Genomic DNA, 27,413 nt, shown 5'->3' with positions numbered 1-27,413 from the left:
ATGTGATAGCCGTGACAATATCTTCCACACCAAGCATCGTTTTCAATCCAACATGGCCGCTGTGTGAAGAAATCGTATTCTACCAAACATTGGAGGCGATTCAGTAAAATAGTGTGGTCCACAATGTCAAATGCAGCACTTAAATCCAATAGAATTAAAATGGATAGACAGCCAGGGCTAATCAAGAAATAGTTGCATATTTGTATACTTCCAATCAAATAAATATGAAAAAAAAAAAAAAAATGAAACTGCAGGGTGTTCTTTTACAATAAAAAATATAAAAGACCATACAGATAGAAATAATAAACAAGCAATAAAATGCATAGAATTAAAGAAGAAAAAAATACATTAAAATCAGACAAAATAGCAGGTTGAATTAACACGACACAAAATGTATGCAATATAGGATGGAAGACTTTATATTATAACCTAGTAAAAACACATGTGCAATGTATTTGTAAACACTGATATGCAAACAACTTTGGCTTTGTATTCTAAGCTTTCACCTTATTTTCAGAAAATCGAGAGATCTTGCGAGGAACGCACAATCTATGAGGGAGGCAGTGTCTGTTGTGTGCTGTTTCTCATCGAGTTATTGGATAGTATTTAGTTTGTCAGATTTGGAAGGAAAAAAAAGTTCTGTTTTATTCATGTTGATTATGTGTTCAGTTGTTTAAAACACTTTTTTAAATTGTATTTTTAGGACTAGGCAGTAAAAAGCAAACAAGGTTAGCTTTGTTTTTTTTTTAATTAAAACAAGTCCTTTTGTGATATTAATCTTTTCTTTGTGTAGCTTCACCATTACCAACTGGTTTTGTGATGGCCAGTTGAAGACACCTTCTTGAACTCAAGACCAGTTCTCGTCAATGTTGACCTCAATATGAGTGGGATTTCAGACCAGTTTTTGTTCACAACTTTGGTCGGTAATTTGACCATTTAAAAGACATGTTTTGAATAAGAAGAAAATAGAAAACCCTAAAAGCTTTCCTTTCATATTTTCCATCTAAAAAAACTTTGCTTTGTTGAAAATTGACTTATAAATTAACAAGAGTGCGCAACTGAATCCTGTATATGGTTTTAAATTATTCTATTCTTAACTGCAGATGACCAACCACAATTAACAGCTTTGACACAGCCTAAAGGAACAGGACAGGAACCATGAAGAACACAATTAAAGTTGAAACATGTGCACGTGTGAGGGTGAGAGGTTATGCCAGAATTATTCTGTAGAAAAAGAAAGCAAGTCGTGCAAAAAATGTCAATGGCATGTTGTTGAGGACCAACGCATGTTTACTATACGCTGGAGGGGAAAAATAATAAATAAAATCAGCCCTAGTATAGAACATAATACAAAATGCATTCAAACTGTCCACTGAGGATATACAGTGAAAAACAAATACATTTAAATTACATTTATTCTTGTTTTTATCCTGTGTGTGTTTATTTTTATTGATTAATGATGGTACCTCATAACAATAATAAAACATGTGACGTGGGGAGGAGGGAGCATATGGATGAAACAAGAATGCAACGGCTAAAATACAAAAGATACTGCCAAATTCATAGAGCGATTTTTCTCATAAGGTACATGGAAGGACATTTTTTTACAAGGGCAGCTTATGAGCAAATGTTCCTTATTTAAAATAACAATAGCAACACTACAAAACAAAAGCAAGTATTAACATTGACAGTTACATTTATTTTCAAGCCATCTCAATTTAATAAAAAAGTAATTTACAGAATAATTTCACAAAAAACATTGTTTCCATAAATAACATTTAGAAGTGTAAACAATTCTAAAGTAGCTTTATTTTGCAGCACTACTTAACACTGCTATATAATTGTAATCAGTTTCTGATTCAGCCTCCTGTGTACTAATTTAGCTAGTTTTACAAATCCTGATTCGCAGCAATCTTGTACATAACCTAATGTTACCTTGGGTAAAGTAATCCAAGATTACTGCTAAATTAGGGTCTGTAAAAACAGACAATTGTAGATATATTTTTTAGAGCTATTAAAAAGCCAGTTCAGTACCCATCACTCATACTGTCGCTGGAGAAACAGATCATATTGCCATATGATTTTGCCTAAAGAAAAATCTAACAACTGTTACAGAAAACAGGTTGATAATGTGGTTGAGAGGAATTTAAAATTTAGACGAACGGCACAGCAATAGGGCATACTTCGTAGATAAAATAGGAAGGGGAAACATAAGACTCTTAGTTGTTATTGTTAAAAACAAACAGGAACTACACATAACCACCAATACTGGCCAATTGGTGTATTGTCTGTGTAAAATCATCTAAAGAAAATACAATGGTGTTACATTTAACAAGCTTTCTTCCTGATGTAACAAAATGCAGTACAAACAATACTAAGCTAGCATAACAGTGGAGGCACCTCAGCTAACATTACAAAGCAATGAGATTTGTCATGGATTTATCTTAAGTATTTTTTCAGGATGGTTCCTATATTTTAGTCAATGGATACATTAGCTGGAATGTTAACCTGAACTCCAAACTGGTCTGAAAGCTTCTTAAGCTGCTCCTCCAGGAGAATATTCCTCTTCACTTCTTGGTTGTAATTGTACTTCAAGTCTTCAATCTCTTCAAAGAAAGTGGGGTCAAAGTTCTCAAGTTCTTTTTTCATCTTTTTTACTTCTTCCTAAAATGTGCAAGTAAGACTTTTAGTTATCATTGTCTTAAAAAAGCTTTAGTAGAATAGATGTAAGGGATCCATTCAGTTAATTTGTATACAAGTTTAAACTCAGTTATTCCAAAAGGTACTTCATTTTTTCCATATGTCACCAAATGAAAACAAAAATGTCCATATTCATAAAAGACGGCGGTAATTTCCAGCCATTAAAAATAAATAAATAAATAAATAAATACTTGGCAGTATTTAACACGCGATTTATGAAAGTACTGCCTGATTATTTTACCAGCCAGTTATGGGTTTAGATGCGCTTTGCTGTCAAGGACTGTTACCGAGAGATTGTATCTAACCAATTGTCAGAAGTATGCAAATGAGTTCCCTATTTAAGACGTCAATGGTTTACACTATCACATTTTATATATTAATAGTGCTTGGTTTATTTAAAATGCGCTGAAACAACATTAGTGTATTCTCCGTACACATTACATTAGCCTATGTAAAAATATAAATCTGCACATTAGGCATATACAGTTATGGCCAAAAGTGTTGCATCACCCTATTGAGGGTGATGCAACACTTTTCATGTTTTCATGTGACTTCACTTTTTCTCCTGCCACCATATTGGCGGTCAAAAAGCGTTGCAAGTCAATGTATGTTAATGGCAGATTATTCATTTTATTATTGCAATTATTATTATTAACACTCTTAATTGTATAGCCCATTTTTCATAAAAATACACAAAATTATAGAACAGAATCCTAAAGGCATTGCACTGTGAATGACAATTTACTAAGCGCAGCGGTACAATAATAATAATAAAAAAAAAAAAAAAATGAAAAAAAAATAATAATAATAATAAATAGATTTAACCCTTTTAATTGTATTGAAATGTTTCATACACATACATTTCTACAGCAAAAAAAGGTAATGTATTTTAATTGTGGGATGCTAATAATAATAAATCTGTGGATTTACATTTGAATCAGCACAGGCATTAATTATTAGCTATACTGTTTGGTTTTTAATAGTGTAGTTTCAAATTTTGGGACTGTAATTACTAAAGACATTACTTGGTTTGTTACAGTAAGCATTCCATACTGGGTGGAAGAGACCTAGGATCACAGTCTGTTTATCATTGTAAGTTTTCATAGCTGAATATCTGCATTGTGCAAATATTAATCTGCATTTTAATACTGAAAGAAAAACAAGTAAACAGAACAGTATTTGCTGTCTTTTCATCTTTTTATAGATAAAATCGTGTTTTGTCATGTTTTTAGAGCTAGCAATACAGTTGTGTTCCAAACAATGTCATTCCCTAACGTGGCCTTGTGTTGTTTACCCATCCTGAAATGAAATACTTATAACTATCGGTACTTTTATATGCCTTCATCTGGGAAGCTGTGTCGGGAGAGGGGTTCTCAACTAAATAGATCCAGATATCTCCGAAGTCGAGGTCGGGGAGTTCATGGCTCTAAGTGCTGTAAAAAGCACCGGCGGTATACAATACGGATCACAAACTCCTAGAATCTGGCACTTTATCTATATCTTTTCAATTCCTGACACTGGAGGTGAGAAGTGTGTTCTATGGCAAATAACTCACTGTAGTGTGGAAGATACCGAATTTGCATTACCTGCCATCACTGTTTTGACCGCCAGTATGGTGCTGGGGTCACATGAGTGAAAACCGTCAACAGAATGAATACATTTTTCTTTATAAAGTCGAATGAAACCTGCTGAATAATGTTAACATCCTGAATTACATACCGCTTTGTCGTTCTCCCATATATGTAACGAAAACCTTAAAACAGAAATTGAGATCTAGCATGAAATCCAGCACTACTATTACGGCTTCCGGTAGACTTTTGCAATATCATTTTGTAATTTCTTTGGTTTACATGATGTTAAAAGATCACAATTATGTTCACATCATTTTTTGTTTTTTTAATTGTATCAATCCTAAAATTCCAGGTGATGCAAAACCTCTGGCGGCAGCTGTACTGCACAATAGTAAAATCAAGTTTATAACCTAGAGCACTTTCTTTTTACTTTGGCCTACAGACTATTGGTAACACAAAACAAATCATGTATTTAAATTATATAATTAGTGGATCATTTATTTTTTTATTACTATTGGCTTAAATACATGATACTAAATGCAGAAATTATGCTAGAAAACTACACTGTTAAGCTACGTCTCATTCTCCACCTGATCTGAGGCACGTGTTAATTATGATGTCGTTAATGGTCAATTAAATGGCACAATACAGATATATGAACCAGACAAATATTATGTTAATGAGAAAATTGGTCTCTAAGGGCAAGTTATTGTAACGTTATTGAAACTGTCACGTTAAGTACTATTACCGCCACAATAAAGGAGATAGTAAGTTTTATGAATATGAGCCATAACATGCACTCGTATTAAACATCTGGTGCATGCCCAATAATTACCTGCAAGTATCTTTTTTCTAGGTCTGAGGCCTTGATCTCGGTTTGCAGATCCACCAAGTCCTTCATCATTTTGTCATGTTTTATGCATTTCTCTAGAAGCTCATCATACCCTAAACATGAAATACCAGGATTTACTTAAGTCACACAAGACATACTAGAGGCAGCTATTTCATAACTGACTGGGTTTGCTAATTACTTTTGGGAAAAGGCTATTCCCATTTGATTGCAAAGGATGTACAAAATAAAATTTTACTGTAGAGCCAATACCAGGCCCATCACAAAAAGAAGTTCAATAGAGCTCTCTGAAGCAACTTCAGTATTTAAATAAGTGATTATTTTCATACTGCTATGGGCATTAATAATGTTGTGTAATTTAACTTTTAAAATTACCAAAAGGAAAAATAACCAAGAAAAAAATTACATATATTTAAACAGTATTTGCGGGTGGCTTTTCTTACTTGCTAAATACAGTTATTTCAAATTCCCATCTATGCTCAGAACAGAATGAGATCACTAGTGAAGTGAATAGAGAGGAAATCAAGTTCTCAGAACTATGTACAGTGTTTTCCTTTCAGGACACATTTTGAGGAAGTTTATAGAAGTCTACTTGTTGGCATTATAAATACATCACACGCATTAACAAAGGACATTGAAGCATGCCTTAAATAACATTGAAGAGATAGATGTATACTGTACCAGGTTCAGCAGCACCCTCTGTTGTTGCCCCAATCTGCTGTCTATAAACTTTTAACTGGTGAATAAGCTCTGTTTTTTCCTTCTCCAGACGATCATTTGTTAGCCTTCAATACAGATATGGAACATTAATGCTGTATTGCTTTAGAAACATGCATCTAGGGTTTACATCAAATTCCCCAAGCAAATACAATTTAAAAAATTAAGATAGATCGAGTTTTCAATCTTCTGAACTGTTAAAATGCAGTGCTTTTGTACCTGATGAGCTGTAGCTCTCTGATTAGGCCTGGCTCAGTCTTTGCTTCCTCAGGGAAATGTTTTAGAAGTTCAATCTGAAAATCAAAGATTGTTTAGCAATATATACACTGATATGTGAATAACTAATTACAAAAGTTAATAAAGATTTCTGAAACAACACAAACCACCGTTAGAGTGCCAGTGTACTGCATCCCCAGCTTGAAAGTGACCAAAAGCCTTTTCTGTCAGTGGCAATTGTGGGCATGCTTGGCATTTTACAATGCAATATAACTAAATAAACCCCCCCCCCCCCCCCCCCCCCCCCCCCCCCTGCAATTTATAAGCCCATTTAATTGGTTCACAGGAAAAAAAAAAAAAAAAAAAAAAAAAAAAATCAGAAGCCTTATTTATACATTTACATATGTGATAAGTTATAAAAAAGCTATTTGTTTAAAAACAAATAGCACTTTCTCATTTTTTATTTTAACGTTTAAACTATTGTAACGAGCCTTGCGGCTCAGGTTTGTTTTGCCCTTTAAATATGGATCCAGACACAGAGATGGAGGTTTTTAAAGCGCGGATTCGCTATTTTTTTAAATAATAAAAACAAACAAAACAAAACAAAAACCTAGCTCTTACGAGCACAAACTGATACACACTGGAACCTTCTCTAATAACTGGACAGGTAAGCTTGTTTACCGGTGGCAAAACAAAAGAAAACACAGCCCACTCAAAACAAAAGGTTTCACACTACCTTTCTTCTATCATTACGCTGTACACACTACAGTACAGTTGGGCTCCTACACACACCAGCAGCCTGGCTGCTTTCTTTAAATACCCTACACCTGACTCTAATTTACAATGATAGCCAGGTGCAGGGGATAATTACTAATGAAACAATTAACATAAGGAGGGTACACTAAATACTAAAGCAGGGTTGTCAACACATTTTTTCATGAATGAATAGTTTAAATATGTTTTTGTTTATTGATAACGGCTATTTTTTAAAATTACTAGAAGTTCTGTATTCTGCTTTTGTTATATTCAAAATTGGTTAAAGTTGACTAAATGCTTGTTCTTAATCCGTTACCTTGAACTATAGTAAAATAAACTTAGGGTGCTAATACTATAGTCTGCGACTGTTTATCATCTCACTCTTACAGAGCAGTGTTGAGCCCAACTGGTAGGATCATAAGTGAGGATGCTTTGACGCTATATTACACTGCCATTGACGGTGCTGTGTCTACTCTAGAGATAAACTAAAGATGTGATCCAGCAATTTTAAAGGACCACTTATTTCTTAGAGATGCATTTTTTGTGATGCAAACATGTTCGAAGGAGAAGATGGTTTGGTGTCCAACTTTAAATTTCCCACAAAGAAAAACAGTACAACTCACTTGCTCTTTCAAGTCACTGATATAGTGCTCTGTTTTCTGTTCCCGCTCAGTTGCTTCTCGTAGCAGCTGTTTCAGGTCTGAAAGACTCTTGTTCTTTTTGTCAATGTCAGTCTCTAGTTCCTTCATTTTACTTTCATACATTCTTTCCAAAAAAAAGAAATAAAAGCTGAATTATTATTTGGAAAATCATTTAAATAGCTTTCATTAGGAAACTAGATAAAGAATGGAGCATTATACCAGTAGCAATTTTGCAGCGGTGTAAACACTAAAGATTTAATATATCTGTCTTCTACATTTAACCTGGATTCATAAACAGGTTATTTTCCAAACCTAACATTGATTAATTATTCTGATATATTGAACGGGAATGATTGCAAAATAGCTTCCCCTATAGTAATGTCAACAAATAATGTATAATTGGGCTATAGCCTACCTTGTGACCACAATAGATTTCCAACTTTTGCTTTCCACACCTTCTAACTGTGGCCCCCTGCTTTCAGCAAAACTTAACCTCTTGCTGGTTTCTTCCAACTGCACCATTAGCTTTTCATTCATGATCTCCAGATTATTCTTTGCTATCTTCAGCTTTTCTGCCGAGTCTGCCTCCTGTTACAAATATCACCAAGACAGTTCACAAAATATCATACCTAATATACTGTTGTTTCCAAATGGTATTAATTGTATTGTGTTTTCTCCTCCATATCTGTTAACACCTTACAAGGAACGAGAAAACCTTTGGTCTTGGCATTTCCTAAAATAAATTGTTATGTTTACAGTCAAAGTAAACTGCTAGATGTTTTGTCTTAAATCTTGTAAATTTGCCTTTTTTCTATCAAAACCTTTTTTTTTTTAATTTGTAAAATATACTGTTTTAACTTCACAAGATCAGACTCAATACAGTATGTATTATACAACAGTATGCAGAATGCCCCATGAATGTTTATATATACACTTTTGTGTGCAGGTCAGTATAAAATGTAGAAATATTCTATAAAGCAGTTCTACCTTTTTAAGCTCCTTGCGTAGCCTCTCATTCTCTGCGAGAATCTTCTCCATTCCCTTTGTTTTAGACTCGTACCTCATGCTTAGCTGACCTCCCATTTGAAGTTTCAGTTTTTCAAACTCTGACTAAAAATATTTTAAAAAAGGGATGAATTTGTCAGCCTCTCTAAAAATCTGTACAATCTAAAAGCTGTATAGTGTATATATGAAGAGAATAGTTGCTCAAATGTACACCTTCTTTTTAAATGTGTAAAACATAGATCAAAAGGAATACTTTATACCATCTATGTTTTAGAAATATTTCTTAACTCAATAATACCCTATTAACAACAAAAACATAAGAGGAGTTATGAACAAGAACCGCTGAGCTTGTTAACCCATTCCACACACTCCCAATCTGCAATCCTCTACTCCATCTCCCTGGTCTGTCACAAACTGTCCCCTGTTCTTGAACTCTGTGCTGTGCTTGAAATACTGACTAGGGTTAACTTTGTTGACTCCTTTTTGGATTTGAAACCCTTCTTTGTTCAAGATTAAAGGCTATTTAGCTCTTAATAATTGAATCCTACATTAAAGCTACTGCTCATATTTCTAAACAACCATACTTTAGAAATAAAATTGTTAAAAGTGGTTTAATTATTTTAGCTTTAACATATATTAAGCAAGGTAAAATGATCTAAGCATAAACTACTGAGTGATATAAAACACATAACAGAATGAATATTAAACAGGTTAGAAATTAAATATTCTGAGCATGTTCATGGTATACAGTATCCCTTTAACATGCAAAATTCAAGGAATTTGTGTCAACTGATCCTTTAGAAAAAAGCAGTGATCAAATATGCTTTTACATGCTCCTCAAGCAAATTGCTTCTGTAAAATAAATCATTTAATTTAAAAGTAAAATTCAATTAAGTGTGTATCATTAACTTGAGGATAATCCATTTCCAAACTGATGAGAGATGACCTAAATAGCTTAAAACAATTGCATCATGGGACTGATTTGGTAGGACCTAGATGCAATTTGCAGTAAATCAGGCAAGAATGATACTTTGATACTTCAGTTTCTGGTCAACTAGAAATAATGTTCAGACTAAAAAGCGTAATCTTTATGAAAGAGAATAACAGAGTCCATTATTCTGTGTGCTTCACTGCCTCCAATTTGTTCAATTTAAAGCACGCCTATGAAACAACCCGAGAGGATACTAAAGCAGCAAGCGAACTTCAAATTTGCCATGAACATTTGATAACAAGCTTAATTGATGGAATGAATCAGCTTAACAGCATAAATCTTGTAAATCTGCCTGCTAAATATAAAACAAACCCGGCAGTAAAAAAAAATACCTGAACCAAGTAGATGCATGCACTCAAACATTTGCACACAACTACTAAAAACTACTGGTACATACCCTAGAAACTTTATCCTAACTTTGCTGACAGTATGGATCAGTGCATCATCAAAAGCATTACCTTGAGCTTTTCATTCTCCCTTTCCAGGCCAGTAAGCTTCTCCTTGGATACCACTCCAGGAGCTTTCTTCAGTTCTTCATTCTCCCTCTGCACCCTCTCCACCACCTTCTTCATAAGGCCTATAGTTTTCTCCAGTTCGGGGACTGTCTTGCCACTGCGGCCAGACTGTAAATTAAACGGGTATGAACATACAGTAATACCAAGTCTTACAAAAACTGAATGGGCAACATCCTCCTTTTTAAGGTCTGATGTATCACTCATTAAGCATTAACTGTAAAAATTATATTTTCTCTTACCCCTCGTACATTTCCAAGTTTTTTCTCAATTTCTGTTTTCTCCTTTTTAAGAAGGTCACACATCTCTTTTAGGTCTGCAACTTTGTCCTGCGTTTGAGTGAAAATGCGTTATCTGACTCAGTTAGAAGAATGTGGTTGTTGTAAATATATCAGTTTAAACAAACAGCTGAAGCATGTACATTTGCAGACATACGCAAAAATACAGGTACCTGAAATCAAGATACAATATGTTTGGTAAGGCACCGTTCATGTTAACTTGACCTTCCTTACCTTAAATCTTGGCAAGTCTTTGCTGGCCTGTTCCAGTTGGAAACGCAGTTCCATGTTTTCTGAAGACAGCTTGAGATTCTCCCTATGGATTTCATCATCTTTTTGGGAATGTGAATCAGATCCAATACCAGATGTCTAGAAAAACACAGGAACAGAATAATTTACAAATTATACAAATGTTGACCACAACACAAAGCTGAATTGAAAGCAGGGAAGTTAAATGCACAAGATAACTAGACAGGAGAGGAAAGAACTGGTGTGGCTAAGTGGATTCTTCAGAACAATCGTATCATTTGCTACTTTACAAACCTTTGAGAGTGGGGCTTTTGATGATACTATGGCTTTTTCTAACAGGAATTTTTTTTTAGCAGCATCATCAAAAAGCAGGAAAGCACAAAAAGTACACTCAGATAGCGCTAACCTCATTAACATCATCTGGTTTCAGTTCTAGCCGTTCAATAATTTCATCCTCCGTTGGTTCTTTCTCCTCAGAGTTTTCCTCAGTTTCATCTACAGCATCAACACTTTCTTTTGCATGACTTCCACTATGTTCATTGCTAAGTTTTTCCACCTCTTCTCCAGTTTCACAGGCAGGGTTTTGATTCTGGCCTTCACTAACCTGGGATGCAGTTGGTTCTTCCTTTTCATCTTGCTGCTGTGCTTTGTTAGTACCTTCTGTATTATTTCCCCTTTGCTCTTTTGTAAATCTAATATCTCCTTCACCAGTTTCGCTTGTAGATGTCCCTGAATGCTTCGAACCATTAAATGGATTCCTATCTAGATCTTCTCTACAAGGGCTCTCAATCTTACCCCCTACGTCTCCAACGGGATCCACTTCCTGGGGGTTCGATTCTACAGCTTCAGATTGTTCTTCACGGACAGGTATCTCCTCAGTTTTAGAGGGAGTGACCCTGTCAGTTTCACTTTCAGCTTTAATGTCCTCTGCAGGGGCAAATCTGTCACTATTTTCAGCAACCTCAGTTTCTAAAGCAACTGCAATACTCTGATCCTCCTCCTCAACTTTCAATGCACTTTCAACTTCTTCAGAAGAGATTACTCCATCACCATCGTCCCGATTTATATTACCTTCGTTTTTGCTTTTGTCTTCACTCACATAGCTTTTAATATTAACTTTAAAATCTGATATTTTTTCAGAAGTATCTGTGATGGCACAGTCGGGAAATACAGAATTGCACTGAGTCAGTAATGTGTGAAAACAAGTAACAAATGTAGCATGAAAGGAAGAAGACAGAGAGATGAGAAATCATATTTTTTTTTATTCTCACTGATTGTTAAAGTTGCTAAATTGACAGCACTAGAGACAGAGCCTCATTATCTATCTATAAAGCAAAATACAGAGCCTTGCCCCGGAGGGATCATATGCCTCTCTGCATCACTGCTGCTTTAATACGACTTGAAAACAGACAATTCACACTTAGGTTCACTTTAATATTCATTGTGATGAAACAGAATAAACAAGTATTTCACATTGAAGTTATACCCTTAGCCAGGACATAACCTATTGTATAACGCTTTCCTAATGATTAACAAAATAAAACTAAAAACAAAACTGGACTTGAGTTAAAATGGTCTGTACTAAATAAATCACATATGCAATCATGTTCTACATAGACAACATACCAATATATAGAGATATACCTCATATAATCATTATAGCACCATGGGTGTATAGCAAAACGTTTCTTTACGCCAATATGCAGTGGATACTTACTGAAGGTCTGGAATGAGTATCTTTTGAAAGTTGTCTTTCTAAAGCATGGAGTTTTTCCTCAAGGTATCGATTTTTTAAATTCAAATCTTCCATTGCAGAATCTCGTGGTAAAGCTTGCTGTTTCCTTAAAGAAAAAATTAAAAAAAAGTTTGTTGAAACCAAGTTCTATTCACATTTACATAAGCAATTCTCTAGACACAAGCATCTAAGCGTGACATACATGAGTACTAAAACACAGGCATATGGACATCTACTTATAGATCCATATTCTGACACTCTTAACATGTGCTGAAGAATATTGTAACCAAGTTTCATCACAACTGGACAAGCCAATGTTTTCTGGATATAAGTAAAACTCAAGTGTGACAAGAGTATGTATAGTCACCTCCACTATATCCATGCTGTGGATAGACACAAGAACTAATGAATAAATCATTCTGCTATATCAATTAAAACAGTTATATTTAAATTGCATTTGGGTCAACATCTGAATTAATACAACATATTTGCTCACTTTATAGTAACAATGTGATTTTCCAGCTCTGAATTCCTCCTCTTCAGTTCCTCAATCTCCTTTTCAGACTCTAGAGTTCGAACTCCCACCACTTGATCCACAGTCACACCACGGGCCTTGATTTTCTTCTGCAAAGATTTTCTTCTGCAAAGATGCTTTTTCCTGCTCAAGCCTGTATATATATATATATATATATATATATATATATATATATATATATATATATATATATATATATATATACACATACACACACACACACACACTTTTAACTTTTTATATATATAGAAATATATGTCTTTAAACACCATATATTTTATATAGATATAAGAAATTAAAATTAAATTTAAAATGAATTATAAATAATATTCCAAAAGAATGACAAATAATATTAATCGTACACTGTTTCATTACGTAAAAAAAAAGAAGCCCTCTTCGGGAGACTACGAGTACGTTGGTTAAATTATATATACATTGGAGGCTGTGTAGTCCAGTGGTTAAAAAAAAGGGTTTGTAACCAGGAGGTTCCTGGCCATTAACTCACTGTCTCACCCTGAGCAAGTCACTTAACCTCCTTGTGCTTCGTCTTTCAGGTGAGACATTGTTGTAAGTGACTCTGCAGCTGATGCATAGTTCACACACCTTTGTCGCTATAAGTCGCCTTGGATAAAGGCATCTGCTACATAAACACATACTACTACATATGAGCATTAAAACAATATAGTACAGTAATACAGTGACATCTAGTGGTTGACAGCTGTATGTAGTCTAGTTAGATGGTTGTGATTTTCTGCCTTTATTTTTAAGCACAGACTGACTATTCCACTGTGGTTTTCAGAAGAAGTAAAATGAAGATGATTATTAGACATCACAGAATGACTTCCAGACACAAGAGGGAACAATGTACAAGCACTGACCGTGTGTAGAGGTCTTTTAAAGTACTCAGTTGCTTTGTTAAGCTCTCAACCTCCTTCTCTTTTTCTTTCAGTTTGTTGCGCATGCCTTCAGTTCTAGCTTGCCATTTTTTACCTTCTTCCCACCTTGCTATTTCTTCTTTTGATTTCTACAAAATCGAAAACATGCAAAAATGTATTACACAAATGTAATCTGATGTTAATCTTTTATACCGGTAAGACAAATACAGTTAGAATAATCTTTTACATGACTTTGCGGTAAATGCATGCAAAAGGTCGCTGCACTATGTTTGCACATTCTTACGGTATGTACCTCCAAAAGAACCCAGTTATCTAAAAGAGAACTACACACACTTTTTTTTTTTAAATGTATCCCTGTTTAAGAGATTATTAAAAGATGAAATAGATTATACAAGGACAACTCTCTGCCTTGACTTCATTGGTCTACAGCTTCAAAGAGTTTAATGTTGCTAAGGTACGTAAAAAGCTGATTGGCTGCCTATGTAGGCTCTGTAAACGACACAGTATCTCATATTGTTTATTAAAAACTATAATGTAGCTTTTAAGGTCTGCTTGAATACCCAGCCACTGGGGGTTCAGTACATTCGGTATAAATAAGAACTGTGGGAAGAACAGTTGACCATGTACAGTTGTTTTTGTAATAAGATTTAGAACAATCTGGAAATATCTTCACCTTGTCTTCCTTTATTATTTTTCTTTCCACATGTTGTGATGTAGCCTTCCTTTCCAGCTCAGTTTCTAACCTTTTTATCTTCTTCTGAAGTTCATCTACTGTGGACTGCTTGCTTTCACTATCTGACTTGATCTGAAACAAAGATTTATAAAATATTATGGGTTCACAGAGTTAATAAAAATATGACCCTTCTGCTGGGACTAAGGTTAGGCTGAGGTTTAAGACATTTTAATTATCCCATTATCTGTTACTGTTATACTTTGACAGGTTTTAGTTCTAGCTATTTTTAATATTAAGATGGCCTTTATCATTTGTTCAGTTATAATGATTGATTGTTGTTGCATGAAATCAAATACATTTCCCGTTGTATTGCATTATTCTTGTTCTACGGCACACTGCTTTTCTGTAACATTGTAATATTTACAAATGCTGTTTAATCCTAATTCTGCCCATCCAGACAGACCTTACCTGCATGCTGCTGGCTAGCCTCTTTATTCTTTTTTTGAGCTCTTCATTCTCTTTGTCCAGTGCTTCTTTCTCTGACTGCAACTTGTTCTGAGCCTTACAACTCCTGTTTAGATCCCGGTTTAAACTGTCCATCTCTTCTTTTAGACTGTTTTCCTTGTTTTTACTTGCTCTCAGATTTTCCTTTGCCGTCAGAAGTTGCTCATTCAAGTCTTCAATGCGAAACTAAAAACATATATATATATATATATATATATATATATATATATATATATATATATATATATATATATATATATATTTTTTTTTTTTTTTATTTTTTTTTTAAACGTGTTTTTTTTTAAACAAACAATGAATGGATTTTGTAAACACAATATAGTTTGACATGTTGTAATACCCACCTTCAGTTCTTTCGTATGCTTATCAACAATCTGCTGGACATTCAGGTTTTCCTCTTTTTGTGATGCACTTGCCACAATCTGGTATTCCGCATGAGCAGTCATTTCTGATCTCAGCTCTAACAGAGCCTTACTGAGAGCCTTCAAAACAGAGCAGAGTAGATATTACTAATTCTGAACATGTTGTTATGGTATGAATCATTTTCTTTGAGATTTAGCTATACCTTTTGCTGTTTTTCCTTTAAAGCAAGTTGAGCTTTAAGCCTTTCCACCAAGCTTTTCATTGTAGTGGTGGGGGCCCTGGTGTTGGCCTCTTTCTGTGCCTCCAGTTCAGTTCTGAGGTAATGCACCTCCTTTTCCATTTGGGTCAAGTGGGTTCGAAGCTCAGCCACATTCTCCTTCAGTTTCTTTACCTCAGCTACATGCCTCTCCTCAAGTCTGCAAGATAAATACATATTTATTTAAATGACAATCAAATGGAACAGAGTGATAGCATGGTATCAGCAAGATGAAAAGGACTACAGCAAGGTAGGATAGGTGGGCTTGGATCCTAGCTAAGCCACTGAATTCTTGTGTAAAGGTCACACACAAGAATGCAACAATACGTTTTCTCATGAATACTTACTTTGCTTTTTCACTTGAGTGTTCTTTAATTTTTAACACTGTGATTTGTTTCTGCTTCTCTAGTTCTGCTGTTACTCTCTTTAGTTTATCAGTAAGATTAGACAGCGAGTTGTCCTGCTCAGCTACTGTTTGCTCCATCTCAGCTAGCCTGACCAGGTGTTTTGTAGTAGGAACAGCAATGGAAGGTTTCTTCATCAGTTCCTAGATAAGGCAAAGGCATTTTAGGATATGAATGATCATGATTGCACCACATAGTCAAAATAAAATAACCTGTTTCACACAAAGGCAACTGAATCAGCTAACAAGTGCTTATGCATTTCAGTATTTCAAATCATAGAACCCTCAGAGAAGTGTGAATTTGAGATATTCAACTGGGAGAGCTGCTATTGCTACAGGTTTCACTATTATATAGTAGTGTTTGATGAGACATATAATGGGAAAAAGGGGGAAACAACATTCTAACCAGGGCAGTTTGCTTGAACTTGTTTAGTGATGTATCAGAGTGCAACTCCAGCTTCTGGTGTAATAATCGGAGTTCCTCGTCATGCTTCTTTGCAACCTCTTCTTGGTCCTATAATCAGAAATTATTTAATTTACCTGTTGAGATTTGACATATTGGCACTGACTAATTCATAGTACATAATATAAAACAACATTGCACCAATGCAATATAATATCTGGAAGCTTATATATAACCACACAAAACACCATTCATGATAAATGTTAACATTTAACTTTTAGAAACCGCAATGTACTTCAAACTTCTTTCCACATAAAAATGAAACCCTTACCACCATTTAACTCTTAATTTGAGGAGCCTTTATACAAGCCCATGTACAAACCCAAACTGAAAGTAGTGTTTATAGAAAACAAGTGGATTAAGATACCTGAAGCAAACATAAAGGCATATGAATGTCTTGTGCTGGCAGAATGGGGTCTACAGTTAGACGATACCTGTCTTGCTTTGGCTTGGAGGCGCTGGTATTTCTTCAGGACATCTTCCTTCTGGTTTAACCGGGCCTGCAAGTTTGCTATGGTTTGATGGGCCACTTTCAAAGCCTGCTGAAACTCAGGGTCCTCTTCCCTGCTACCCAGCTCTGCTATGAGTTTCTCCCTCTCTGCTGTTGCTGGAAGGCGAAGTCTCAGCTCGTTGATTACACGGTCCCTCGATAACACATTTTGTTCTGCTTTCCAAAGGGCTGCCTCCTTTTCTTTCAGTTTCTGTCAAAAAATAAATAAATAAATAATATATATAAATATATATATATATATATATATATATATATATATATATATATATATATATATATATATATATATATATATATATATATATATATATTTTTTTTTTTGTTAATATAACCAAAAACTTTGCTTCCAATGCTCTCCACAGTAACAGTTAACAGTAGTTAATTGTCCATTACCAAAAAAAAAATACTACTTGTCATATTTAAGTAGAATGCAGGAATTTGTACAATTATCTTGTATAACTGCAGGACATAGATATTCATCTAAAATTACTTTTAATAGGACACCTACCAGATATTAAAAGAGAAATTCAATTTTATAAAATGCTTCAGGACACAATTCCTGGAATACATGCTCACACATAGGAAAACTATAAAAAAATAAAAATAAAACTAGACAATTGTGAACAGTCAAACTTGCCCTAAAGCATCATAAAATACAGTTATGTACTGAATGTGAAGCCATATTAAGTCACAGGTCAAAGTGCAGGTTACCCTACTACACTGACTTATAAACAATGTAAATATGATATACTGTAAGTCGCTCTGGATAAGAGCGTCTGCTGAGAAATAATAATAATAATAATAATAATAATAATAATAATAATAATAATAATAATAATAATAATAATAATAATAATAATAATAATAATAACTAGAACTGCCAGGCAGTTTTATGGCTCCCAAGCCCCAGTATCAGTACCCGTCTAAGCGTGTTTAGTTCTAAATGTGCCAAGTGTAAAATCAGCAACTTCAACTGTTCCACAGAAGAAGATTTTGGAAGTTTTTTGTTTTTTTTGTCAAAAATGCGTCAGACAGCCATATTGTTTAACATGAGTTTCTTAAAAGTCAGCTGTACTGATACAGTATCAGGGAAGATGCTTGTGAAGTTTGGAGTTAGTCAAGTAAATCGTTTGTCAACTGACACAGGGTTCAATTTTAAATGTAAACGTATAACTGGCGGCCATCTTGTTTTATAAAGCATCACCATTTTTACATATTTGTATCCCATTGTTACTGGGATGATAACTACCAAGTTTGGAGATTTTTGGACAAACGGTTTTCAAACAGCAGCAGTTTGTTGTTAGGGGCGCGATTCGATAAGATTTGTGGCAGCCAGTTTGACATTAAAATTTATCACAGCAACTTCTGCTTCGCAAAATTGATGCAGGTTTGGATGCTGACGGTATATGCCAAGTTTCAGATCAATCACTTCACTGGTTCCCAAGAAGATTTCGAAAAGTTTTATCGAAAAATGCGTCACGGCGCCAATTGCAAGGACGCAGCAGCAAAATATTTTCAGCATCTGACAGCCAATGCATCCAGCTTGTTACCTGCCAAGTCAGAATCTGAACAGTCACACAGCTTCGAAGCAGCAGCAGTTTAAAGTTTTAGGGGAAAAAAAAAAAAAAAAAAAAAAAATAAAAACAACAAAAGCCTAATAATAATAATAATAATAATAATAATAATAATAATAATAACAACAACAACAACAACAACAACAACAACAGCATGATATTAATGAGAAATTAGCTTGAAGATGCGGCAGCAGAGATTTTAAAAAAACATATATAAAACATGTATTAGTTACTTCATCCAAGGTCTTGCACGTTGTCTGTGTTTCCAGAATGGTGCGGACATGCTCTCTGATCTTTCTTAAAGCTAAGTCAAGCTGCTGTGGAACAGGCAAGCTGGGGTCTGGAATAGATCCTGCAGCTTCCTCAAACTGTAGGTAAACAAATGCAATCAGTTAGCAAAGGCAAATTTAGATTGGTTTTACTCAATTATTGCAGGAAGACGGCCTATATTTATTCTGTATTAGAATAATAGAAGGCCAAAGAAGTCCAACCTTCCGTGCAGTGCTGAGCACGTCATTATGCTGACGCTCATACAGGTCCAGCTGTCGTTCCAGATCCACTTCCCTCTGATCCCAAGATAGCTGCTGTTCCTCATAAAGCTGAGTCAAAAATTATTTTTTTTTGTTATTATTATTATTAGATGCAGTGTTATCACATACAGATAAGCATTTACATTTTAAAACAATAAAGCCAGGAACTGTTAGTTTGCATAAAACAAATTTGCAGATAATCTCACATTGTTTTGCTGAACAACTTCTTCTTGCAGACTGCTGATGGTGCGTTCTTGCTCAGCAATGACATTCTTTAAATATTTAATTTCTTCTTTCAGAATGCCCAGCTCTCGGTTCCGTTTCAGATCCTGAAGACGCAACTCTTCCATTTTCTTGTGCCACTCGTTCACCTGTTGGTAAAAAATGAGGGGTAATTAGAACTGTATTTAAAAATTTAAAAAGCTTAACTTGCCTAAGTAAGCTCAAATGGCTGTTAAAAAGGAAAAGTGTGTATGGTTTCAGTGAATAAGTGAAAAATGAAAAGGTCTGGGTTGGGTTGGACAAGTGAGAGCAGGCATTTAGCTCGACATCCCACACCAAGCTGTACATCATTTGCAATAATTATTCACTCTTAACAATCAATCATAGATAAAACATTTGAGAATAAAATGAGTTCTGTTAAAACCCAAGTCTCAAAGGAGGGACCACTAGTCAAAACATTTGTTTGCTTGACTTTTTTAAAAGTTAAACACCATAGCCTTTTATTCACAGCCTTTGAATGGAGGCATGGTTTGTTTCCAAGTACAGAGGAATTTCAATCCAATACTCCTAACGCAAAAAATGACTGTACCCTAGTGGCTGTTACTCCATCTACTCTTCACAGTTCTCAATACCTTTTGAGCTCCTCTGACATCCTTCAGTGTGCTTATCAGCTCCTCCAGCCCCTTGAGACGGACTTCCAGTTCCAGAGCCTTGTCTTCAGCCTTTCTACTCTCCTGTTCAGCCTGCTTCACCTCCTGAAGCACCTTCAGCTTGTCATTCTGCAGCTGGATCATGGTCTTGGAGAACTTTTCTTGCTGGGACAGTGGCAGGGCGCCACTGAACTGCCTCCTGAGGGACTGCACAGTCTGCCTCAGGTGTTTGGCTCTGTTCCGCCCCTCCTGTCTGGCATAGTACAACGACTGCTCCTTATCGTCCATTTTCTGCTCCAGGCGCAGGTTGTAGGCCTCCAGCTTCTGCAGTTTGGTCACTGTGGCCTCAAGTTTGCTAACAGCGGTTGCTTCACTCACCTGTAATGCTATAATGTGTTGGTGGAACTTCGCTATGAGGGCTTTCTCATCTGATTGAGCCTATGGTAACCAAAAATATAATAATAAACATCAGTTCCCCAAATAACAGATATTGTTTGTGAAGTAATGAAATGTGTGAAATAAGTCCCTGTTTAATTACAAAAACAGCTGTGGATCTAAATACAAACATGATTTAGATAATTAAAATAGGTTCTTTACGTACCAAGGTATATGAATCAAACATCAAAAAGGGCACACTAGATTCATACAGTCTGAGAACAATACTTCTGCATTTACCTGATAATCCAACACTAGCTTTCTAAGGGCTTCTACTTCCTTTTCTCTGGACTGTTGGCGAGCTTCCAAAGCAGAAGTCTGCATCTTGGCTATATCTGAGACATCTCTTAACCTGTTCATAAAATCAGGATCATTTGTTAGTTCATAATATTTGCATGAATAAAAATGTTTGTATGATGACCACTGAACCCTTTGGTTACTCATATAATAAAAATAAAAACGTACTTTGATACTTCAATCTTCAGGTCAGCCTCAGTTTTCTCCAACTCCATAATCCTTCTCCTGTCAGCATCACTAACTGCTTTACTAACGCTGTTAGCCAATTCATCCCTTAGCTCCTGTTCTATCCTTTGAGCTTCTAGATTTTGTTTAGTTAGCTGGTAAAAAAGACATTTTGGACACTTAAGCATTTGAATTTTTAAATGTTGCATTTATTTTTTAAATGGGACAAATCAAGCTTTTATGTGAATGAAATGATGCTTATCATTTGTTCAATTTTTGGCATATGACAAGACATTTGTTACAGGTCTGTAATGACTGAAGCCTGGCATGAACATTCCTATATCAAGTCAGGGTTTTTTAAAGACAACTCCTATAAACGGAAAGCCATGTCAGAAAAGACTATACAACTACTTACTTCTGCAAATTTGGTTTCCAGCTCAAAGTTACGCTCCTCTACTTGTCTGAACGAGCTTCTCAGGTGTTCGTACATTTTATGTGCATGTTCTGCTCTCTGTCGTTCATTCAATTCTTTCATTTCCAGCGTCGTAATTTTCTTGGAGATGGACACAATTTCACCATTGGTGATTGCCTTGGTTGCTTTATCCATTGCACTTTCACCTCCTGTAACAGGTAAGATTACATACTTACATCTGTCTATTTGTATAGTATTTATTATGCACAAAGCTAAGTTTACACCGGCACTTTTACACAAGTGTACCAGACTAAATTTTTTCTGAAGATTACCTAATTTGGTGATCTGTTCCCAGGCTTGCTCTAATGTGTGCAGCTTTTCCTTGGTTATCTCAAGTTCTTTGTTCAAGGCATCAATTTGTCCGCGGAGAACTGTACTTTCACCCTTTACCAGAAAATAAATAAATAAATATATATAAATAAATAACCACAAATAAAAATGACAACTATAAATATGTATGTTAGAAACATACATGGCCATGGCTGTAACCTCAGAATTTCAGCTATAGGTACTATGGAAAAGTTGATGACCGTAACAGTTCAACAGTGTGTATATAGTATAGAACAAAAATGAGTAATGAAATGTTTAATTTGATAGGCGATTTTTCAGATACATGCAAAAATGTAAGTGTGACATTCATCCCAAAAATCTGATATTCAGATATATAAAACATGTGAAGTAATGTGAATGTACAAACTATATTCCACTATATCTCCTTTGCAGAGGATTTCATCCCCAGCATGGGATAACAACTTTGCAAGGACTGTATATACTTCTTTACAAAATCAGAGTTTGAATCATTAACTTATACTACCATGTCTAATTTAATTTAGCAAGAACAGACAGTTGCCTTCACAAAGGTAAAACTTTTCTGACAGCATGCTTGGTATTGCATCAGCTTTTCTTATGCAATAGATATCTTCACCTTACAATATACAAAAAAACAATACCTCTAAATATTCCAGGTTGGTCGTTTTCTGAACAAGCAAGTTGTCCTTTTGCAGCATGTCTCTGTATTTGGTTGTCAGGTCATTATACTGTTTATTTGCTCTCTCCAGATCAGCAGAGGGAACACTGTCATTCAAGGCTTTTTGCAATGCAGCTATTTTAAAAGCTCCCATGTCCTTGAAATCAACACAACGTAATGTTAATTATTCTCTTATGATTTTTTTGGTTCTAAGAAAATACTAGCCTGGAGTAATGACCACATGATATAACACAAATGGTGTTTCAACTTTGTTATCTTAATAAAGATACATTGTAACCTGCCTTATATCTTTGTAGGTATCCAACTCTTTCTGCCACTGCTGCCTCCATTGCAATCATTTCATTCTTTAATTTGTTGTTCTCCTTTCTGAGATGCTGCTCCATTTCCATTAGGGTTGTATAATGCCTTGTCAGGGACTTCTCATTTACCCGTAGGACAGTCATTTTTCGAGCAGCTTCAGCCAGTTGTTTCTTTATTTCATCAGGGTCTTTCTGTAGCACATCTAACCAATGCTGAAATGGCAATGCAATTTCTATTAAATGAATACCGATTTAAAAGCATAGGATTTATTGTCCCACCATCTGCTAAATCAGGAAGCCGTGCCCCAAATATGTATTTAAGACATACATCTTACCTTGTCAGAGTCAATTTAAGTCTTTTAAGCCAGGTACTTGCCACTTTATGTATGAATGCATGTTTCTCCCTAGACTTCATGTCAAAAAAAGCATAGGGATACACCTACTGTTTTCTAAAAGCCCCATGAACAGACTCACAATATAGTCATAAGAAAACTTTAAGTGGAGCGCTCTGCTTACCCGACAGTGTCTAGGGAGTGCCCTGGAAGTGTAAAAAATTGGTTTAGATGACTCACATTATACTCTTGTATTTTAGCAGCATCCTGCTCCTTCTGCTCTCCAAGTTTATCTTGGAGTTCCTGAATCTTTTCAGTATCCTTTTGCCATAATTCTCTTTCACTGAAAAACAGAGCATTGTGCAACTTTAATATGTATGGTGTCAGTTGAAATGGAAATTTGTTCTCTACATATGGACTTAAAATCCATTCACAAAAAAACAACTGACACCTTTGGTACTCCTTATATAGCAGTCCTTGTTGATGACGAATCACAGCAAATTTCCGCTTGTATTCTTCTAAAGCTTCTTCCAGCTTCATCATAGATTCCTCTTTATTATGTAATTCCTTAACCGGAAAGACAACAGCGTTATATCATGTTTGGGTTCTCCTTTTGAAGAAATTCTTTACTGGTATTTTTATTAGGGATTGTGACAAAGTGCCCGCCCCTGTGTATATTTTCTGTTATATGTTGCATGTTGTGTGTTAATGTTGGTGTTCGTGAGTGGAGAACGGGATAGGAGACAGAGGTAGAAGTAATAATAAGAATAGTAGTAATCGTTAAATAGAAGCTCACCGTGTTTGTTTGTTAGTCCATTGTTTGTTTTGTTTAGTCCGTTTTGTTTGTCTATTTCTTTTGGCGAATGTGCCGTGTCCTTGTGTTTGTTTTTGTTTGTAAAACTTTTTTATTTTCTGTTCTGTTTATTAAATGCTGAGTGGAAACATTCGCTCAGCTCCACCAAACCACACCCCTCTGCGTTTATTTCCTGCTTCTGGTCTGACGCCACCCACTCTGGCTGTCTTTGTGACAGGGATACACCGAATCCAGGATTTGGTTTCAGATTCGGCCCGAATACCTACTTTTTGAGCAGGGTTCAGATTCGGCCGAATACTTAGGATTCAGTGAACCGAATCCAAATCCTATATCTGCCTAGGTGCACATCCATTTTTATATATCCCTCCAATGTGTGCCATTCTTCTTTAAATAAAAGACACAAATCCGGTATTGAATGTAACTTTTGTATTTAAGAATACGTTTTATGAACTCCATCGTGGCTCTGAACTCCCTACTGGTGGTGCATGCACTAAACACGTCATGCAGAATCTCGGGACACTAAGGCAGGTCAGGTTTTTTTAATTCACCTCTCTAAACTGCAGTGTATTCAACAAGTGAGTGTGAACTGCTTCAGCAGTTTAGTAAATGTATTTAATTGTTTAATTGTGGTGGTGGTTCTATCCGGAAAGCCTCGTAACAACGATTAACTGTATTGCTTGATTATTTTTTTTTTAATACAGTAAACAATGTCTATCAAAATAGTGCAACACCATTATTATAGATGACTTTGCACTCGCCTGCACTCTTTCCTTTAACCTTGTGATAGCAGGCATATTTACTATTTGTTTTATATGTCTTGCTTTACACAGTCACACCCAGTCAAAGACTCAGAAAGCCAATCAGCTGCTGTATAGGTCTGATTGATGGGAATGACCCTCTCAGGCACAATTAATTTAGCGACAGTTAGCACATTCGCACTCACTTTACTGAATACATTTCAGTTTAGAGAGGTGAGTTACAAAACCTCTTTCCTTAAAGTGTCCCGAGATTCTGGAGCCTGTTGGTAACCCTACTCTCAGATCAGGTTGAAACGTCATTAAAGACAATAGTGGGTTATAGCAAAAATGCAGCTCTCCTTTCTTGTAAAGGTAAAGTAAACGGTTTTGTATTTTGACGTTTCTATTGTGGGGGGAGGGGCTAGCGGTAAATTGTGTAAGTTTCAAACTGAAATCTTATTCAGGGATATATTTCCATTCGTTAATAAAAATACTATGAACTAAAAGGCTCAAAACAATAGATTGTACATGTCCATTGTTAGTAGATGCCAGTCTGTTTTCATTCAACAGTTTCCTTCAGTTTTTCTTGAGTTTTTATATTCAGTATTCGGCCGAAAATTTTGAGATGGATTCGGTACTTCGGCCGAATCCCAAAACCCTGGATGGTGCATCCCTAATTTTTATATGGCTCACTGACTTTTGGTATTTTAGTACATTTAAATATTGAATCAAGAAGACATGTAAAAAAACAAACAATTGTAGTGTTATGTTAACAAATAATAACACAAATATTAATAAAACACTTTTCCATGATTTGTTTAGAACTTACATAGTGCCTTGGACAAATAACATTTCATACAGTTAGCTGTTATGTCTCACCTGTAGAAGTTCAACTGTATACTCATTAAGAGAATTGATTACTTCAGCACTAGAAGGGGCCATCTTATCTGGAAGATTAAGAATCTTAAACACAACACCGCTCCCACCTGACTGATGTAGCATTTGTATTTCATTTTCCATGCGAGCAACCTTTAAGAAAAAAATATACAAATCATTACAACACTATTAATTTCAAGACATGATTACCAGATAGCCATAGCTGTAGTCTTGGACTCATTGCAGTGGTGACTATGGTTAAGATAAAAGGGTTTACTTGTCTACTGGGTTATTTTCAAGAACATGCTGCATAAAAATGCTCTTCGTCCACAGATGTCAACCACTATGCTATGTGTAATTGAAATTGGTGCTAGAATAAATATAGAATGAATAAGAACAAATATAATGGGTGTTAAGTTTAAACGCTGTGAATTCTAATTAAGGGACATATATAGTTATCCGTTTTATTTATTTATTTATTTATGGCATTTGTATAGTGCCTTTCATACCATGGTATCTCAAATCACTTTACAGAAAGTATGCATCATCATTTTTTTTTTTTTTTTTTTTTTTAAACCACAATAAAACAGTCTGGGCGCATTATATCTAAACACAATTTCTCTTCTCCTTTTCAACATTACCTTTGGGAGGCACAAAAGCCCAGCGTTAGCTGACCTTAATGTGTAATTAATAATTGAGAGTGCTAATTCATTAAAACCATTACACATATCAGCTAGTTACTCTCGACTGGGTATTGGAAATGTGTTTACTTGTTAATTCTTCCCACAGATCCATCACCATAATCTGCATTTAACACAGTATTATTTGTACCTTTTCATTGGCTTTCTCCAGCTGGTTGGCAGCACTTGCAGCCTCTTTGCGAGCTTCTTTCATTTCCTTCCTCAGTTCATCATTTCGCCCAGTGAGTTGATCAACTTGAGCCTTTAAATGCACATTGGCATCAAATACTCCCTCTGAGCTCTTTGTCTCAATTGCCTGAACAGAAAACACAAGGTTTCCATATTATGTCAAGTAATATTGCATGGAATCTTTTGAGAATCTGTTAATGTTTAATATCATATTATGTGTGCATAGTTCACTATTAAACGTTTTGCTTATATCATTATAAGCTCATTATGCTTACAAACTATTCCAGTAAAAATTGCTTCTGAAAAGATTCCTCAAGTCACAGCTCAAATGTGTTTCTCAGGGATCCTTCTTACAAGACTTGGAAAATCTTGCTGGACATAGCGTTAATAGTAGTGTGTTATTGTTAATATTATGTTGTTATATTAGGTATTTTAACCCTAGAAAATATACACAAATCTACTGAAGAGCATTTTAAAAACTTACATTGACAAGCCTTTCCAGAATGGGGATATTAAGGCCAGTTTCTCCTTTTGAATCCTTTTGTGTATCTTTTATTGCTTGTAATATTTCTTTCATTCCCTGCTCAAGCTGTTTATTTTCTTCCATTGTGTTTTTTGCTGTATTTAAAAAAAAAAAAGCCATTATGATACACAAATGTGATGCATTATATTTATACAAATCATTCAACATGAAACAACTTCAGGTAATCACAAAATAAAATGCTACTGCAGGGAAATGTTAAAAAAAAAAAAAAAAAAAAAAAAAAGTACAACAAAACAAAGGTAAAAATGGAAAGTACTTACACTTGGATTTTAATTGAGCTAATTCTGTCTTTTTAAGTTCCAATTCTTTTTCTTTACCGTACAGTTCTTTTAAAAGATGTTCATTCTGAAGAGTAATGGAAATAACATGGTGAAATCTAAATAGTAGGCCTAACCCAAATAAAACATTACGAGGGGGGTATTGAGAATCTAATTTCTAATATTGCGCTTTTTGACACATGCTTTAATGCAGCTTTGAAATATTTACATTTTGCTGTGTGAACATTATATATCCATGTGGCTGTACAGGATACAACACTGTGTAGACTTCTATGTCTGTGGACATCCGCATCTGGTTTTGACATAAAAATCTGATTTGGCTGAACCTGTCCTCAGAGCAAAGACCTACTTTCCCTTGTGAACTATTCAGTTTCTATATCTGATCCCCCATAAACTGATACTCTACTTGGAGGATGTCTGTTTATGGACTGCATTAATAGAAGATTAAGATGTTTAATGACCTGCCTTTCAAGTGGCTTTAAATAATC

General features: G+C 35.1%; 1 protein-coding gene across 1 annotated transcript in view; it reads right to left on the bottom strand.

Moving 5' to 3' along the window:
* Positions 1-1,427: 1,427 nt before the first annotated feature.
* cep290 (centrosomal protein 290) overlaps positions 1,428-27,413 on the bottom strand; it is a 50,807-nt gene continuing 24,821 nt past the window's right edge. Inside the window, 37 exon segments of the mRNA XM_041255220.1 lie at positions 1,428-2,664; positions 5,107-5,216; positions 5,803-5,906; positions 6,058-6,131; positions 7,434-7,575; positions 7,867-8,039; positions 8,439-8,561; positions 9,906-10,070; positions 10,202-10,288; positions 10,472-10,606; positions 12,204-12,327; positions 12,718-12,869; positions 12,871-12,889; positions 13,635-13,780; positions 14,326-14,457; positions 14,794-15,015; positions 15,192-15,329; positions 15,413-15,626; positions 15,814-16,013; positions 16,276-16,383; positions 16,767-17,033; positions 18,651-18,785; positions 18,909-19,016; positions 19,154-19,318; positions 19,802-20,257; positions 20,495-20,606; positions 20,720-20,871; positions 21,132-21,337; positions 21,461-21,572; positions 22,139-22,312; positions 22,458-22,688; positions 23,048-23,150; positions 23,259-23,374; positions 25,238-25,387; positions 26,066-26,230; positions 26,588-26,721; positions 26,908-26,992. Of these exon segments, the coding sequence (XP_041111154.1) occupies positions 2,476-2,664; positions 5,107-5,216; positions 5,803-5,906; positions 6,058-6,131; positions 7,434-7,575; positions 7,867-8,039; positions 8,439-8,561; positions 9,906-10,070; positions 10,202-10,288; positions 10,472-10,606; positions 12,204-12,327; positions 12,718-12,869; positions 12,871-12,889; positions 13,635-13,780; positions 14,326-14,457; positions 14,794-15,015; positions 15,192-15,329; positions 15,413-15,626; positions 15,814-16,013; positions 16,276-16,383; positions 16,767-17,033; positions 18,651-18,785; positions 18,909-19,016; positions 19,154-19,318; positions 19,802-20,257; positions 20,495-20,606; positions 20,720-20,871; positions 21,132-21,337; positions 21,461-21,572; positions 22,139-22,312; positions 22,458-22,688; positions 23,048-23,150; positions 23,259-23,374; positions 25,238-25,387; positions 26,066-26,230; positions 26,588-26,721; positions 26,908-26,992 (5,628 nt within the window). The 3' untranslated portion in view covers positions 1,428-2,475.

The sequence above is a fragment of the Polyodon spathula genome, chromosome 7, assembly GCF_017654505.1.
Source record: "Polyodon spathula isolate WHYD16114869_AA chromosome 7, ASM1765450v1, whole genome shotgun sequence".
Taxonomy (NCBI): Eukaryota; Metazoa; Chordata; class Actinopteri; order Acipenseriformes; family Polyodontidae; genus Polyodon; species Polyodon spathula.
The sequence above is the reverse complement of the archived record's forward strand: the minus strand, read 5'-3'. Positions and strand labels throughout refer to the sequence as shown.